The 16276-nt window shown below is 43.5% G+C and overlaps 1 protein-coding gene across 6 annotated transcripts in view; it reads left to right on the top strand.

The window, feature by feature from the left end:
* Positions 1-16276, top strand: part of MYL10 (myosin light chain 10) — an 88442-nt gene that overhangs the window by 51093 nt on the left and 21073 nt on the right. Inside the window, exon 4 of one of the 6 annotated variants that reach the window (XM_039389334.1) lies at positions 5581-5768. The exons of 4 other annotated variants lie outside the window; for them this stretch is intronic. In XM_039389334.1, coding sequence (XP_039245268.1) covers positions 5739-5768 — 30 coding nt within the window. In that variant the 5' untranslated portion in view covers positions 5581-5738. Of the gene's footprint in view, positions 1-5580; positions 5769-14682; positions 15836-16276 lie in introns of those variants that run through there. One more of the 6 variants, XM_027734339.2, reaches the window with a different exon arrangement.

Here is a 16276-nt window from a genome sequence, read left to right as displayed (position 1 = left end):
GCAGCACTCTCTTAATCAGACCTTAATTTAACACCTAACATGGTCACAGAGAGGACTGGCCATGGGCTGCTGGTTTAATTACATATAGCTGATATCATCCAAACCAATTTAACCTCATTGCTGTGTGCTGGGCACTGGGTGGGAATCGCCCTTCAGACACAGCACAAACAGCTTCCAACAGAAACAAACAGTTCAAAGTTTGGTGCATTCACCTCAAAAAGAAATAACTACTCTTTTGGATACCTTTCAGATGATGTTACAGCCCTTTCAGGAAGAGCTGGAATCGGCACGGTCTGCTAAATTTGTTTGCTCTTTATGCTTTTACTCTGGCATTTTAGGTATTTCTAATATTTAAAGATTAAGCATCTTGCTGATGGGATTCTCCCATCCACATTCATGGGATCTGCTGCTGTGTGGAAGCATCTGACGACCAAACTGTGCAATTGGTGAAAATTTATGTGTTTCATGATAAGATTTTCACATTGTGCTGCTGCTTTGTGCTCAGTTCTTCACAAACTGACACAATATTTATTTTTTGACATTTAAATCTGAACAGTCATATTTTTGCATGTTTTGACACAAAATTTGGTCTCTTTCTGAATTAGTCTGGAAATCTGAAAACATCCTAAGTCTTCTTTTAGAAACAGGATTGTTTTGATTAATCAGCTTTCGCTCAAATTTTTTTTCACCAAAACCACCATCAGCAAGCCAAATGCACAAGAAACATTGTAAAAAATCAGCAGTTTTTTAAAGAAATCACAAATTTTCCATGAAATCCCAGTTAAATGCAAAAAGACTGTTGTGAATATCATAGGTTTTCTTGAAAGATGGCTACCTCTAGCAGAGCACTTATAGAAAATATTAATGAATAAAAGTGATGTAAAATATTAACAAGCAGCAAGAGCCTGGTCTCTGGGACTTGGAAAACACTGCCAGTGTTTGTCACTGGCTTCCTGAGCCCTTGGTCATGTTGCTTCTAAAGCTGAGCTCTGATGGCTCTGAATGAAGTGGTGCAAAAAAATTAGCATTTTGTGTGGTCTGTCCAACCTTTCTGCAAGAGATCATGTGCCTCATGGTAGGGGTGGCAGAGCAGGACGGGTGCCAGCACTTTATCCATCCTTATTCCCATATTGCCTGCGTTGCTGATGGAGGTGGGTCTGCCCTGAGACACTGGGCAGCGACAGGCAGGCACTGGATATACTCCTTGTATAACCACTGTGCACATGGAAAGGTGAATGTGGATCACCTGCCACTCTCAGTAGGAAGCTTCTTACTTCCACTCTGCAGGTGACTTCCCAAGATGTAAGAATCGAGCCCAAAGATTTTAGGTTGCAATGAATTTAAAAGCAAAATCAACCCAAAACCTCCACGGGAAGTTCTGAATAAAACCTGTATTTTCTGCTGTTGCAAAGGAAAGCCACCCCTTGCCCATGTCAACGCTTTGTGCTTTAAAGGCCACATCCCTTAACACCTTCTCTGGTCCTCCCAGCTCAGGGGGTGTTTGAATGCAAGTTTTTCCTGAGCTGGTGAGTACGTGTTGGTTCCCAACGTTCCAGTGCTGGAAGGGGAGAAGGCCATTGTGTGTTTAGTTCTCCGTTGGAGTTTGCACATGATGACTGCTGTGTAGTCATGTTCTGGTTCACTCTGCACAAACTTTCCATTGTAGACCCCTTACACTGACTGAGCTTTGGCTGAGACAAAAGAAAGCCTTGTAGTGTCAGAGCTGTGGTGGGGCAAGGTTTAATCTCTAGCTGACGCTGTACTTATACAAAATCAATATGAACAGCAGGTTGTCACTGGAACCACAAAGAGAATCTCTGTGACAGGCTCATGCTTTTTTAAAAAACTATTTCAGTTTATCTTGTGCAGTTCTTTTGTATAGGTAATTCTTTCTGTTGCAGGGTCTGCTGAAACGTTCCCAGGTCTGGCTGGAGGATCAGTGTTGCTTTAAAAGCTGAATAAACAGTTACACGCCTTGGTAGCTTCAGATCCAGTAGCCAGAACAAATGACATTTTGCATGAGTTCTTCCAGATGAATTGCTCTGTGACCACTGTAGACTTTTGAGTTTTTGACTCATGGTAGTAGAATACTTCTCTTGAAGAGCTCTGAAATGCAGTTCTTTCAGGACCCGATTGTTTCCAAAGCCAACGCAGTTAACTCAGAGCCCGGTGTGGCTTCACAAATTCCCCTGAGTCATGTTTTGACTCGGGGGTCGGACTTTTTTGTGCTGGAATGTTTTGACACGGCTCTGTGTGACCTCACGCGAGGGCAGTGGCTGTGTTGATGTGCAGGAATGTCGACGGCTCTGCAGAAACCTCAGAGTCTCCCATTAAGACGTTTCCTTCACCTCGGCGGGAGGACCCGCGTTGCTGCGAGTGCTGTTCCCGAGGTGCCCTGCAGTCAGAAACACAGACAGAGCACAGTCGCTCTGATGTGTTCCAGCCACAGGGTGTTAATGTGCCACTGCTTCTCGGGGTTTCAGCACCAAGGCATCGCTTCTTTGGATTACAGTAACACAGGCAAGTGCACTTCTGCCCTAAGCAAACACGGCAGCTCTGTCGTGCACTGGGATAGTGGGATACAATGGGCACCTCTTCCCACTCTGCCTGAACGCAGGACATGCTCCCAAAGGCTTCTGAGTCCTGCAGAGCCTTTTCCACACTCCAAGGACTGTGGAAGTCAGTGACACACTTTTGTTGCTCCTGGGTAGCTCTGGGTGAAGCTGGGTCAGGGCTCCATTTCCAAGGGGCCCCTCGTTCCCAGTGCTAAATGTCCATTTACAGCCCCAGAGGGCAGTAGATGTGTCACACGAGTGCCCTCATACATGTGCAGTGTTATGTGAGTGCACTCATGGAACGTGTTTTGACTAAAGTTTTCTATTTGTTGGCATTTGTCTGCACCATCTAATGAGTATTTGCTCTACAAAGGCGCTCAGCACCTAAAAGAGCAATTATATTTTTCAGAAAGTCTTAGAAGTTCTCTTTATGGGCAGGTATTTGTTATGCTGAGGATTGAACTCTTGCAAAGAAAGCGAAGTTTGAGCTTTCTTGATAAAGACAAACAACACACTTTGTTCACGGTCTTCCTGATATTTTTATGATTCTTATCATGCTTAGTGCTCTTCTTAAGTCTGGATTCCCCAAAGCTGGATGATTAGAGAATCTTAGTTTGTGTGAAACTCAAAACAGGACCTTCTGAGCTTTCATTATTATAGAAAAAACCTTGGAAATAAATGCACATGGAAGGCAAACACCAGAGTGCTAAAAAAAGGAACCCAAAGTCATAAACCAAATTGATGCAATAGTGTGGCACAGTGACTAATTTAGTCACAGGTTCTCCCTGAAAATTGCTGCTTATTAAGCAAAATAAAAGTATTTTTAATTTTATTGCCTTAAGGATACTTAATCCAACAGCAAAGTGTTTTTGTTTATCAGATTTATTTCTGTGTCACAAATATCACATTCTATATGAAAACATAAGAAAATAAGTTTCTGTCAAGAGTGAATTTGCTACAAAGTTAAACGTTTACTTTAGTCAGAGGTACTTGTATATCCATGTGGGTGGATGGGTGTGAGTTTGTGTCTTCTTATTTTAAGTTAATATTGGTGTTTTCGTGCCTGATTCATGATTTTTGAATGCTTGAGCTCAGCAGCACTGAACACCTGCCTTAATTGTGGGGACTAAGCTTCTTTGAAATTCTAACCTAAATTTAAAATTTCTGCCATTAAAAAATAAAAAAAAAAAAAAATCCTAGACCAGACAAGCCTCTTTGCCAAATGCTGGGCTATAAATTACAGCCATTTCTTTTTATTACACTGTTATACACTAAAAAAATAAACCCCAAACACCTAAACCCACAAATCTAATTACACCAAACGTGCTCCTCATGCAAAGCCGAGCTCTGAGCTCAGCTCAGCTCCAGGTAGGCCCAGTGGTTTAGCTGCAAACTAAACCTTTGGAAAAACAGAAGCTGAAATAGTAACACAACAGCAATGCTCTATTAGCCCTTTAGGGAAATACCTAAATAAGCAATAAAATTAATGAAATAGTATTTATAGCCTTTGTGTCATAAATGTATTATTTGTAAATGAAAGCAGAGCAGATTTGCCTTGGTAAACTGGTACAGTTCTGACTCTAACTCTGCCCTTATCGAGGCCTTCTGGTACTTAAAGGGGGTTTATAAGAATGATGGGGACAAAACTTTTAGCAGGGCCTGTTGTGCACATGCAACACAAGGAGTGATTCGCCTTCAGCACTGTTTGAGGGCAGGGAGAAGGGAATTTGACTTTCCCAGCGCAGGAAGACGAAGCTGTGCATATTTATATGCATTTTGCATTTCCCTGCTAAATGTCCCTACACTTTGAAAAGTTTAGCCCAGGAAGTTACATTAAAAAAAAATCAATAGTTATCGAATTTATACTCAGCGTGTGAATCCTGTTACGGGAGGCTTTGGAGAGATGGTCATCTCAGTGCATCTGCTTGTTTGGCTTCACAGCATGAGGCAGGAGTTGTGGCTATACCTGGCATAGCCACGGGGTTGGTTTGCAAGACAGAAGGAAAAGAAAAAGGTGGAGGCATTAATTGTTCATTACGAAGAGTGAAAAATCGTAACTAATCACGGCCCAGCGCTGCTGCTAATGCATTCAAACCTCCCTCCTCCCCACCAAACCATCCGGGGGTTTAAAATGTAAATACAATTTGTAATTGAGAGCAGCATTTTATTACTTGCTTTTAAGAGGCACAGGACGCCTGTAACCCTCAATATGAAATTTCCGCTGGCTGGAAATAAATTCAGCTCCGTGTTTTGCTTTTATTCCCGCGGCGACTCCCGCACGGGAAAGGTACCGGCTGGTCTGCAAGAGCTCAGGCTCTCACTCAACACCGAGGGGAGAAGTGGCTGGGAGCTGTGGTTTTGCAGCCACACTGCTGCCTTCCTCACATTGCACACTGGAGGCAAAAGCAAACACGCTGCAGAATAAATCCTCGGAGATGCTGAGAGCTGCTGAGCTACCACAGCCCGGGCTGGAGTCAATGGGAACTGCAGGCACGCAGCCCTTCCCTGAATCCCGCTTTCCTTTGCAGTGCTGTGCTGCCCAAAAGCAGCTTTTACTGCTGGTTGTAGTTATTTCTACATCAGCCTTGGCAATAGAACCCGGAAAGTGAGGAAAAGGGCTCGGGGTCCATAGTGTTGGGTGCTGCACAACTATGGGATGAGTAACAGCTCCTGACACAGCGAGAGGCAAATGGATGTGTGAGGCAGGTGACAAGCAAAATATACTGAAAAAGAAGTGTGGGGCATTTTTCCTCCTTCTGTGACATGGGAGATGTCACAAGGATATGTGATTTATAGTTAGATCCTTTAGGGAACTGAATACTCAGGCTATATTTCACTTAAATTAAGCATAACAGGATTCCACTTCAAACTTTCAGCATTTTAGCTGGTTTTGGAATGTGAAGTTTTTATATGGAGACGGAGGCTTTAGAATGGCACCACCAAAGAAGTTACTCATGGGTACCTCCACCAACATGGAAATAATTCCCTCATACTTTCAGTCTTCCTTCTTTTCCTTTTCTGTCAGCTCTAGATCTGGGAAACAGCGTGAAAAGAGATCCCCATAAACAGCACAATAATCTTGCCCTGCAGCCCTTCCAGGACACTGGCAGGGAAAGGGGAATAAGAAGTTATACACATTTTGGCTGAAAGGACTGGTGACCTCCACCTGAGCAGAAGTCAGCAATGTCTGGAAAATTAAAGACTAGCGAAGAGGTAGGGATTTAAAGGGAGACAGAGAAAACCCTCTGGATTTTAAGATAAACCATTACACCAGCTCATGTTCTGGGTTTAACCCATCAAATATTTCTTCGCTGAGGAATCAGGAAAGTATTACCTGTGAGAGCAGAAGTGAAGGCAGCCATGCCAGGGCCTGCCACTTCAGAGAATACAAACTCTTTCTGCTACTTCAAGGCTTCTCGGCTGAATTAATGTGTAGGACATAATAACAGCCATGCTGAGAGTGAAATATTCCCTCTCTCATTAGAAACCACTTCTGTTCTTGTTGAGCTGTATCCTCCCACCTTCATCTGCTCTGGGTTCTATCCAACATTATTTACAATAATTGTACCCACCTTCGCTGTTGGATTTCTCAAAGGAATTGTGGCTAAGAGGGATAAAAGATGTCTACACACTCAGTGGCTTTTTCCTCAAACAAATCAGGAAGTCAAGCATGGTTTACAAGAAGAAAGAGCTACTTGAAGAGCTCTAGGGTGTATTTTTTTTAACCACTTAACGTTGCAGGACACCTTGACATCCTATCTTATACACGAGGAATTAAAATTGTACATTCCGTCAAGTAGATAAGTGAGTTGATTAAAAACCCCCTCAATATCCAAGAGCTCCTACTGAAATCTCAGGATACATAACACATTCCTTGACCTAAAGACTGGAGTAAGGTAATGTAGGAATAATCTACCCACAGTTTGTCTCAGGGAGTCTTTTCTTCCACGATCTTGCTGGTAAGAAGTGGGCAAACTGTCCAGGACTAAGACACAAGCATGGAGGGACTGGATTCGCTCAGGTTACTTCTCTGCATATTGAACATTTTTTAAATATTGAATATTTTTCTGTTCTATTACACAAAAAAAAAACCCCAAACCCTAAAAATGAAATACAGAATGACATGCAATGGATGCTTCCTTGCACATTAACCCTGACAAACCCTTACAAACACCAAACTGCAAAGGACCTCTCACCACTAACCCACATTTATCTACATGGGTCTCTGCCCATGTGCACAGCTACAGTGGCTAAATGAGTGAGGAGGGCTTGGTCATACACAAATACATTAAATAACAGATGAAAATAGGGTCTGAACCAACTGTACATTTACCTGCCACACTTAAGTGTAGGCAAAGGAGTGTCTGGCTTAATGAAGTTAATGAAAATTGGGTTTTCTTCTGCCTGGCAGATTTAAGAAGAACCTCAGCTGTGGAGTTCACAGCAGACTATTTCCTGTGGGACTTTGTTTGCTTCTGTATCCTCTCTGACTGATACACACATGTGACCTGTAAAAGTGAACACAGAGAATTTCCTGGGTTATTACGCATTTTTCCTTCTAATACAGCAAGAGTTCAACACCTATCATTGGCAAGGGAGCATTGCTCACTCACCATAAGAAAAGTAAAAATAGAAAAAAGTGGCTGTTCCTTAATGCCATCTTCTGAGGAGCTTGTTAAGTTTTTGGCTTGCTGTAGAAGGTTGTGGTGGCCCTACCTCTGCAGTCACTGCTGTCACCTGTATTCCAGCTGTTGGTGGGGTTTAGGCTGAGGGTTGACTGGGAGCCACACTTGTTAATGATAAACATCCTCCAGTTTAGATTCCAACTGTCTTTCCTTTCCCAAAGGACATTTTCCTCTCTGTACTTTCTCAGTGAGGAGGTGCCTGATGTGCACCCATGGTTATGCTGAGCAGTACCATGGAAGTGCCCTTCCCAGGTTCATTTTGAGGATGGAGGGTGTGCTCAGTGTCACCCCTTGGCAGGAGCCTGGCTTTGGATGACACTGCAGCTGCCTGAGCTCCAGGGGAACAGAGGAGCCAAACAGCACTTCTCTGCTGCTTTATTCTCTTCAGCAGGGAGCAGCTTCACTCCCTGCAGCTGGGACAACAGAGGGACAACCGAGGGGACAGTCCAGACAGTGCAGTGTCACCACATGCACTCTCTGACCTGCAACCAACCAGTGAAGGAGGTACCACAACCAGTTTGCTGTTCCTCCTTTCAGGAGAGATTTTGGCTTCCAGAAGCCTTTGTCTTGACTTCTGCTGAAAGGAGCAGCGTGGGTCAAGTTTGTTTCTTAGAAAAGTTCAACTCTGTGCATCCAGATCATTTCAGGTTTGCCTCTTCTTATGGTTTGACACTTTGTGCTTTAGGGAGTCTCTGTATGGCCAAGGTGTTGGATTCATGGCCCAGATTTCTTTCACATGTTTTAAAACCAAAAAACTCAAAGATATTCCTTCACAGACAAGGGAGGAAGACTAGCTCCTCAAGGATTGATTCAGCTCACCTGAGATGCAATTATTACAAGTCTTTATTATTTTGCAAACCTTGTGTCCTCTAATACATGACTTTTTGGGGTGTGGACTCATGCTTTTGGGATACTTGTGTGGAGTATATTGGAATAGGACAATATCTCTGAATGTGGCATTTGCATTTCCTCCCATTTGAGTGACTGTAGTGTGTATTTTCCAACTACCATGGGATTTTGTGCTGCATTTCTGAGTCCACTGGGGTTGGCTCACGTGCATACATAACTAATGTCTGTGTTTTGAAGTGCCAGGAATGTAAAATGGGTTAGCAAGTGGAGCAGCAGGTCGAGACATGTCACAACAGTGTAATTCATCCAACAGAATGAGGATAGCTTGGGGGGTCCTAAGTTAAAAGAACTTGATTAGTCTCAACTCAGAGTAAGGATTAGCACAGACTGGCAAAGACAGGAGCAAAGACATTCAGACATGGCTTAGGGTGATGGTTCTACTCACAGTCACCAAAATATTTAGGAAGTAAGGCCCAAGTGAGTCAGGCTGAGGGTTCAGGTTGCTGAAGCGTTGTGAATGTGTCTGTTTATCTGCCATGAGGGGCTCACTTGTCTCACGCCTGTTCCCTGTCTGGTCCCACCCCATGTCCGAGGCTGGCAGGACGTGCTGTCACCCACTGTGAGAGCTGAGCTTCCCTGGCAGGACAATCCTCCCTCCTGCACATTTCACCTTCAGCCTGCAGTGGAGCCACAGTGTCCAGCATTATGGACTGGCTGATCTTCCTTCCAACCCCAACCATTCTATGCCTCTATAAATGCTGCAAAAGGGCCAGATTCTGTCCTCAGCCACGTGATGGTTAATCCCAGACAATCCCACTCATTCTAAGAGGTGACAGTGGATCTATGCTGTTATTTGTGAGGTCAGAATATGGCACCTTTCATATGTGCTCCTTTTCACAACTGTAAGCCCAGTTTAGGAGTGTGGGTTGTTTCTTTAGCACAACAGGAGGGTTTGTTCCTATGCCATGTGATGATTCTCCCATAATGATTTTTTAGAGAAGTGCCAAAGGATTGAATTGGGAACTTGTACAAAGAGTTGTTAAATGCCTTTGTGGTTCTTGGATTTACAGCTACTGTGCTGGAGGAATATGGCCCTATTACCATGTTCTACATTCAGTATCTGCAAAGCAATGCCAAGCTACTGTAGCCATAATTTCCAAAGTGGCTATTTCAGCTGGCATTTCTCACTGTATTTAAATTCTTGAGTTGTCCCTCATCTGGCAGTCCTTTTTCTAGTGTCCTTATGGATGGTGTAGCCTCAAATCTGTGCTGTACTCTGAGGTGATATTGCTGCCTATCTTCTATTCCACTCTGGGTGTTATAAGCTGCAATGGAGTGTAAGTTCCAAAAACTCACTATGATGTGGTCCAACATACTCTGAGATTCATCTGCAATTAAACCACAAATACCTGGCATGAATTCAGCCACTGGGTCAATATTCAGATATTATTGTCTGTAAACAATATTAACTCTTGTTATGCTGATTTTTTTCAGAGGAGGTAGAGCCTTATATAGGTATATTTTAGGTGAAGACTTCCAATTGCTTAACCTGAAATTTTAGGAAGCTTCATGTCATACATATTCTAAACAATTTCAGAAATTATGCATGCGTGTGGGTACAGACAGAAATTACAAATGCAGCAGATTAATTTAGGAAAGAAGATCTTATCCTGACAGAAAAATGCATAGTAGACCCCATCAAAAGCTAAATAAAAGACAGAAACACTCAGGCAAAATTTCTGACAGGCAGAATTTGTCAGGTGGTGGGCTGGTTCTTCCATTCTTTGAAAGTTTCAAGTGAATGTAGCCTGTCTTTCTGTGAGGATTCCTGGCCAAGGTGTCAGCAGATGTCTAAATCTCACCTGGTTCCCAGAGCTCTTTAGCTTCCCTTCAGCCTCCCTCCATTCCTGACTCCTGCTTTGCTCAACCCTGACTTCTCAGCAGGGTTTCTTGCTGCCAGAAAGAACAGGCCTTGCCAGCAGAAACTACTTTCTCATCAAATCCTATCTTGCAGCACAAATGCTGTGACCTGTCCCGCTGCTTCCAAGGCCTCCCAAATAGTTCATGTAGAGACACCACCTCTGGAATGGCCAACAGCCCAAGGTGGGAGCAGAGGATGTGCTAAACTGCACATGTGATGCAGTGTGGAACAGGGAGGGCAAGTCCACTGACCCCCCTGGCTCTGAGTTCTGTCCCTGAGGATGCCATGGCTTCAGCTGGCTTGGCCAACTGCTATCAACATAAAATAATATTAATAACAACCACAACAATATTTAAAAATATGTTCTGGCTCAACCACAAGACACGGGCTTGACACAGCAACTGATATATGCAATACTGTGGCCTGTGTTAGACAGGAGAAGAGGCTGGAGGTGTTTTCCTGGTGGTTTTGTCTGTAAAACTCTAGTGGATATCACAGTGGATTTCATTAGAAACCATCAGCTCAGTTGTTGTGGTTACTGTTGGGTCTCCTGTTTTGGTTCTGCTGGATGGAGAACAAGGCAGAGCTCGTGCATGGGGATTCATGGCATCCCCAGAACATTCCCTTTTCACTTATTGTTTGAGGTTCATATCTGCTTTTGCCACTGAGGATCTGGGCAGTATAAATTAGCCAGGGAATAAAAAAATAAAGGTTTAATGCAAAAGGTTGGCATTTTTCTGCCTTGCATTCTAGCCTTGCCTTGGACAGACTTCCCATTGGGCCTATAGATGCAATTTTGGGCTTTTGTTTCCTGCCTGTGGAACAAGGAAGGAATAACAGCGTGTTTCAACCTCGTGGGTGCATTGGGAAGACAAATTCAGCCTTGGTTTTGAAATACACATATACTGTGGTAATTAGAACAATACAATAGCAAATAAACAGAGGAAGAAGAAAAGTACCTAACCCACAAAAGGATTTGGTTGATGTGCAGCAAATGAGATATGGGACCACAGACTACGTGGTGAAGTTAAGAGAAATATTGAGCAGCTGCTTTGCTACACAGTTGTACAAAATGAAATGACAACCTGCAGGAAAAACAGCACAGGCCCCTTTACTACCCAAGAGGGCAGAGCTAAGGTTACAGGGACTGTAACAGTGTTGTCATTTCCTTACTCCCAGGAGCTGCGTTTTCCAACTTGATGGCTTTCCTAATGTAATTGCTTTTTATGCGATGATTTTTTTAGAGCCTGATTCTTGCTGGAGTAACTCAGGAGGAACCCCGACAAAGCCAAGCAAGTGATCTCAGTGCAAAAATTGTAGGGGCCACAGTGGAATTGGGCATGCTCAGTCCATAACCTCCTTCTCCAAATCCTGCAGCAAATGCCCCATGCTAAAATGGCAAGGAGATATCAGATGAAAACACAAAACAATGACAAACAGTGCATTTTTCAGTAGCCACATCATATTATGTCACTGATGTCAGGTTGAGTTATATTGGTCTGCTTTTCATTATGTTGTGTTATGCCTTTTGACATAATGCAACACACTGTAAGTAACATAAAGTGACCTCCAAGTATAAAAGAGTACACAGTTTTTGTCAGATTAGATAGTGGCTATGAATTCTGAGAGAGGGAGGGGTAACTCAGAGCAGGGCGTTTGGAGTCAGTGTCCTGAACAACAAATGCACAGAACTTAATTAACAGTTACAGCAGCCCTGGCTGTTTCCAAAATGGTCTGTGTGCCTCTGCTCAACAGAGAGAGGAGATTCACAGTGGGATTTGCACTGTTTAATTTGTTTAAAATTCTGCAGAGGCAGCTGTAGCAACTCTCTCTTTCCTGTACCTGTACTGCAGGAGCTCCATATACAGTGAACATAAGACTCACTTGCCTGAGATTTGCCTTGTTGCCAGGCTCCAAAAGACAGTCCTGAGACCAAGCTTAGCCAATGGCCTTTCTGAGCAGCACTGAGTAACCTGTCCTCTGAATGGAATCAGCTGCTAAGAAAATAACTGTAGGGAGAAAAGAAAAGGGAATCACCGTGGATCTAAAAAGAAGGCGAGCTCCTCATTAATTTAAGGTGATTAATTTAAGGAAAAGTTGGTGGTTCCAGGGAGGTTGTTTCTCTGGAGGGCTTGAAATCCACCTTAGCTTGGCAGTTCTATCTGGTTGCTTTGCTGGAATTAGCTGATGTTCTGCCTTTAGTCCTTGGTCTACACTCCTGACCCACGGGTTGCACAACTGCCAGGACTCGCAGAAAGTGGAGTCCTTTGATATGAAGGCCGGAATACAGCTCTCCTAAAAAGGGGGATGGTTCCTACCTGTTGGCAGGATATGGAGGATTTCAGTTCCCACACACGTTAAACTGTCACATGTCTTGTGAAGGCATCCACTCAAAGGCAGGATGCAAAACTCTCTGAGTGCAGGAGAAGTGTAAAGCTGTGGTATGAAGTTCCTATATAACAAATGTTACATTTCCTATGTAGCACATTCAGCATTAGTGTTTTTTGTGGCCCTGCTGAACTAGGAGAAGAGGCCACTTTTCATTTGGCACCCACCTGGCATCCCATCTCACCACAAGAATTGTCATCAAGTCCTGTCATCTGCCTTTTCAGACAGTGAATGTTGTAGGGATCAGAAACATTTTCAAGATCAGTCTCAAAGATGGAAGTTGCACAGGCACCTGAATGCATTTGATGTGGGTTTCCTGAGCAGTAATAAACATGGAATTTCACTTAAAAAGGTGTTTTAAGATTAAAATTTAACATTGTTAACAGGAATAGAGTGTAATATTTTGTGTGAAAAGGGTGCCCAAGTGAGCAGCACAGGATATCAGAATCCAGTGTGTCACATGCATTTTCTTTATCATTTCTCATTTAGAAATGTAGCATAAATTAATATCTGCTTAATTGCCAAGTGTGCAGCATTCCTTTAAGATGTGTATGGGATGCTGTCCTTGTTCATTAGGGCATTAACTGTTAGAGGATGAGCAGTTCCTTCCCCTGAACACTGAGCAATAATCCAGCTCCACCCTCCATCCTGCCAAGAGACCTGTGCAATCAGACCCCTGTGACACCGACACCCACAGTGCTCTGCAGGACTCCACAGAGCTACCTTTAAGTATCATTTTGCAGCATCAGAGAGTCCAGAATTAAACATGAAACACTCTTGTTAAGTTCATAAAGAGAGCTGTTACCCTGTGCCTGAGCAACTCCCAAAGAAAGGAGTGGGACACCAGGCTGTGCTTGTGGCCAGGCACACACAGAGACTCCACACTGGGAAGTCTCATTGAGATTTGCAGCCAGGCTGGATCTCAGGAGACTTCCTATTATTATTTTCTTTACTAGTAAATCATTATGTTGTCTCCTTCTCAGCACAGAGAGTTCAAATAAACCTGTCCCTGTGACAATCTGATTCTCTGAAGGAGTGTCCTGTTCTGTTGAGTCACGTGAGAGGAAAATACAAAGAAGTAGAAAGACAGATCAAAAAGGGGTAGCAGAAAGAGCCCTGGAGGCAGACTTAAGTTTGGTATTTAATATTTCAGGTAAAATATTCACTTAGCATCAATTATCTTGTTGGGTTCTTTTTTTTTTTTCCCCCAAATGAAATTGCCTTCTGAATCAGCCAGCTCTCTAATTACCAGATTGAATGATTGAAATTTTTAGGGCAATTAAATTCAAGCCTTTCTTTTTCAGTCCTTATGTTATTCCCCCCCTTCTCTCCCTCCTTCCTCCAGTCTGGAGCCTTCCTATAATTTGGAGGCAGTTGCAGAAGCAAGCAGACCTTTAAAGCCAAGATGTATGTCTCCCTTAATTCCTCGGTGGATTTGTTTTATAGACTAGGCAGAGAGGGTTCTGGTCTCTCAGGACATGTGCATTACAAACACACAGCTTTGTGTGGGTTTTATCCTAACATGTCATTGGAAGGATTAATTTAATATAGAAATTCTGTGAAAAGACAAAGATCAATGTGGAAAATACACGTGCTATTAGAAAATGCCTGCAGATCAAATTGGAAAACTAATGAGCAAATTGATGATAATAATGATGATTGATGATCTACTGGATAAGAGAAAACAAATCTCCCAATGAAACAGTACAGAGGTCTGTTAACAGAGCTGTTAGGACAAACTCATGAAAAGATAAGTATTCTGCCAAGAAAGGACACAGAATTCCCAGGATGAAATCCTGGGCCCACTGGACTCAAAGCTGCTGCTCATTTGTGTGTCTTGTTAGGATTAGAGCACTGATCCTGCAGAACCAGTAGCCATATTCTCAAATATAAGTATGTGAGCTATTCCATGGATTCCAGTGGGACTATCCCATCCTTGAAGTTCAGTGGATGCTTAACAGCTTTGCTGAGTCAGGATCTGACCCAGTGAACATGATAAATCTTTATCACAGTGAACCTCTGAAAGTGTGGAAGATTTTCCTCAAAAACCTCGCTCTGAGTCTTTCAGATTTCCAAACCCAATCCAGTGCACAAACCTGGGGCTGCTCTCCAGCAGGACCCAGGGATTTATTTTCATGCTCTGTTCCACTGAGCATTGGTGTAATGTCACTGGAGTCAGAGCAATGAACACAGCGAGTATCCACAGCGATTTCACTAAAGCCAGATGAATTGTATTCTGCTTATTTATTACTTCATTATCCCTGTAGGTGTTCAAGGTGCTTCACAACAGCTAAAGCAGTCCTTGCCCTGAAGAGGATGCAGTCAGATCTAAGATTAGAGATGACAGCACTGCAAGGGGCTGGACCTGGAGAAAGAGCAAGGTCCTTGTTCAACCAGAAACATAAATGCTCGTCTGTCTCAAAGTTCAGTGGATTGGTTAAGCACTGCCATGGCTCAAGGTTGGACTGATTGATGTAGAGAAGTATTTTGGATGCAGGTTCCTGAAAAACCTCCTGTTTCTGCTGTTTTCAATGCTCTGATGTTCTTGCATAGATACTCTCACAGACACAGATTAGACCTTTGGGAAATATGATTTCATGTCTGTGGAATTATGACATTTCATTCTGATTAATGTTTTGGCCCATTGTGATAATGCCAGTGGGATGGAATGTTATCCATTAATATCCATGAGCATTCCCTGGGACACACAGCCCTTGTGGTTCCTCTGCTGCCTTCTGTTTCCTCCTCCTCTCAAGGCCATATTCATCACCAAACATTTCTTTTTTCATGCTCTGAAGTCCATGACTCTCCACCAGTTTGCAGTGTCTTGGGATATGGCCTCTGGCCTTCAGGCATGTTTGACAGATGCAGAGAAAAGAGACCTGACCCGAGTCACTTTATTGCCCTCTGCAGTGCTTTTCCAGCCTTCCTTCCAGGGGTAGATGCACCTCTGCAGAACCTCAGTCATTTTTCTGGAGCTCTGAATGCCTGCGCCAGACTCTGGAGCTACCAAAGCAGCCTGGATTTATTGCTGGTTTCCTCTGCATTTTCTCAAGGACTGTGTTTCTCTCTCTGCTTTTTCAGGTTGCCACGTCCACTTAAAATCTTGCAGTGCGTGCCCCGTGTTCATTATTTAGCAGCACATGGGAAAGCCCCCTCAGCTCCAGCTTGCTGGGAGTGCTGTACAATTGTATCCCAACTGCCTGCTCCACTTATCTGCTGCATTATTTCTGTGAAAGCAAAAGCTGTGCATGGAACAGATGCTTGGAATGGTATTGGGATCCAATTACTGCACTTTTCCAACCTTACATCTCTTGTCTAAACTTGGAGCAGGCATATTTTTGTTCCTTGGTGACACTATATAAAGAGACAATTGGCATTGTGTTTGCTGGCTGACTGGTTGGCAGAGAAGAGGTGGCAGGAACAGCAGCACCATGGTAGGTTTTATTCTTTCCACATCTCTCTGGGTTTTTTTGTCTGTATTTCTTTCTGACTCTAAATTCAAACAGAGCAGGAATGATCACACTGGACTCCAGGAAACCTCATTTAGTATCACATCCAGAATGAAGATGCATCCCATAGAGTGAGCTGTGAACTTCCATGGAATACTTTAATAATTTGTTTAACTAATGGGTGAGGCAGAGAACACAGATGCACTTGCTGAGGGGAAGAGCTCGTGCATGTCTGTCCCAGACTGACACAGCAGGGCAGCAATGCCTGGCACAGCTGCTGTGTGCCAGTGCTAAGGTCTGCTCTGGTGGGATGGGGAGTGAGGAAAGGGGTAGCTCTGGAATTGTGACTTCATTGCCCTTGAGACTGTAGAAATGTCTGTCTTGCCTTTGCCCCTCTCACTGTTGGCTTTTAGCTCTGGGACTCCA

This window comes from Pipra filicauda, unplaced genomic scaffold (assembly GCF_003945595.2).
Source record: "Pipra filicauda isolate LSUMZ 115617 unplaced genomic scaffold, ASM394559v2 scaffold71_size5581439_pilon, whole genome shotgun sequence".
In the NCBI taxonomy this organism is placed as follows: domain Eukaryota; kingdom Metazoa; phylum Chordata; class Aves; order Passeriformes; family Pipridae; genus Pipra; species Pipra filicauda.
The sequence above is the reverse complement of the archived record's forward strand: the minus strand, read 5'-3'. Positions and strand labels throughout refer to the sequence as shown.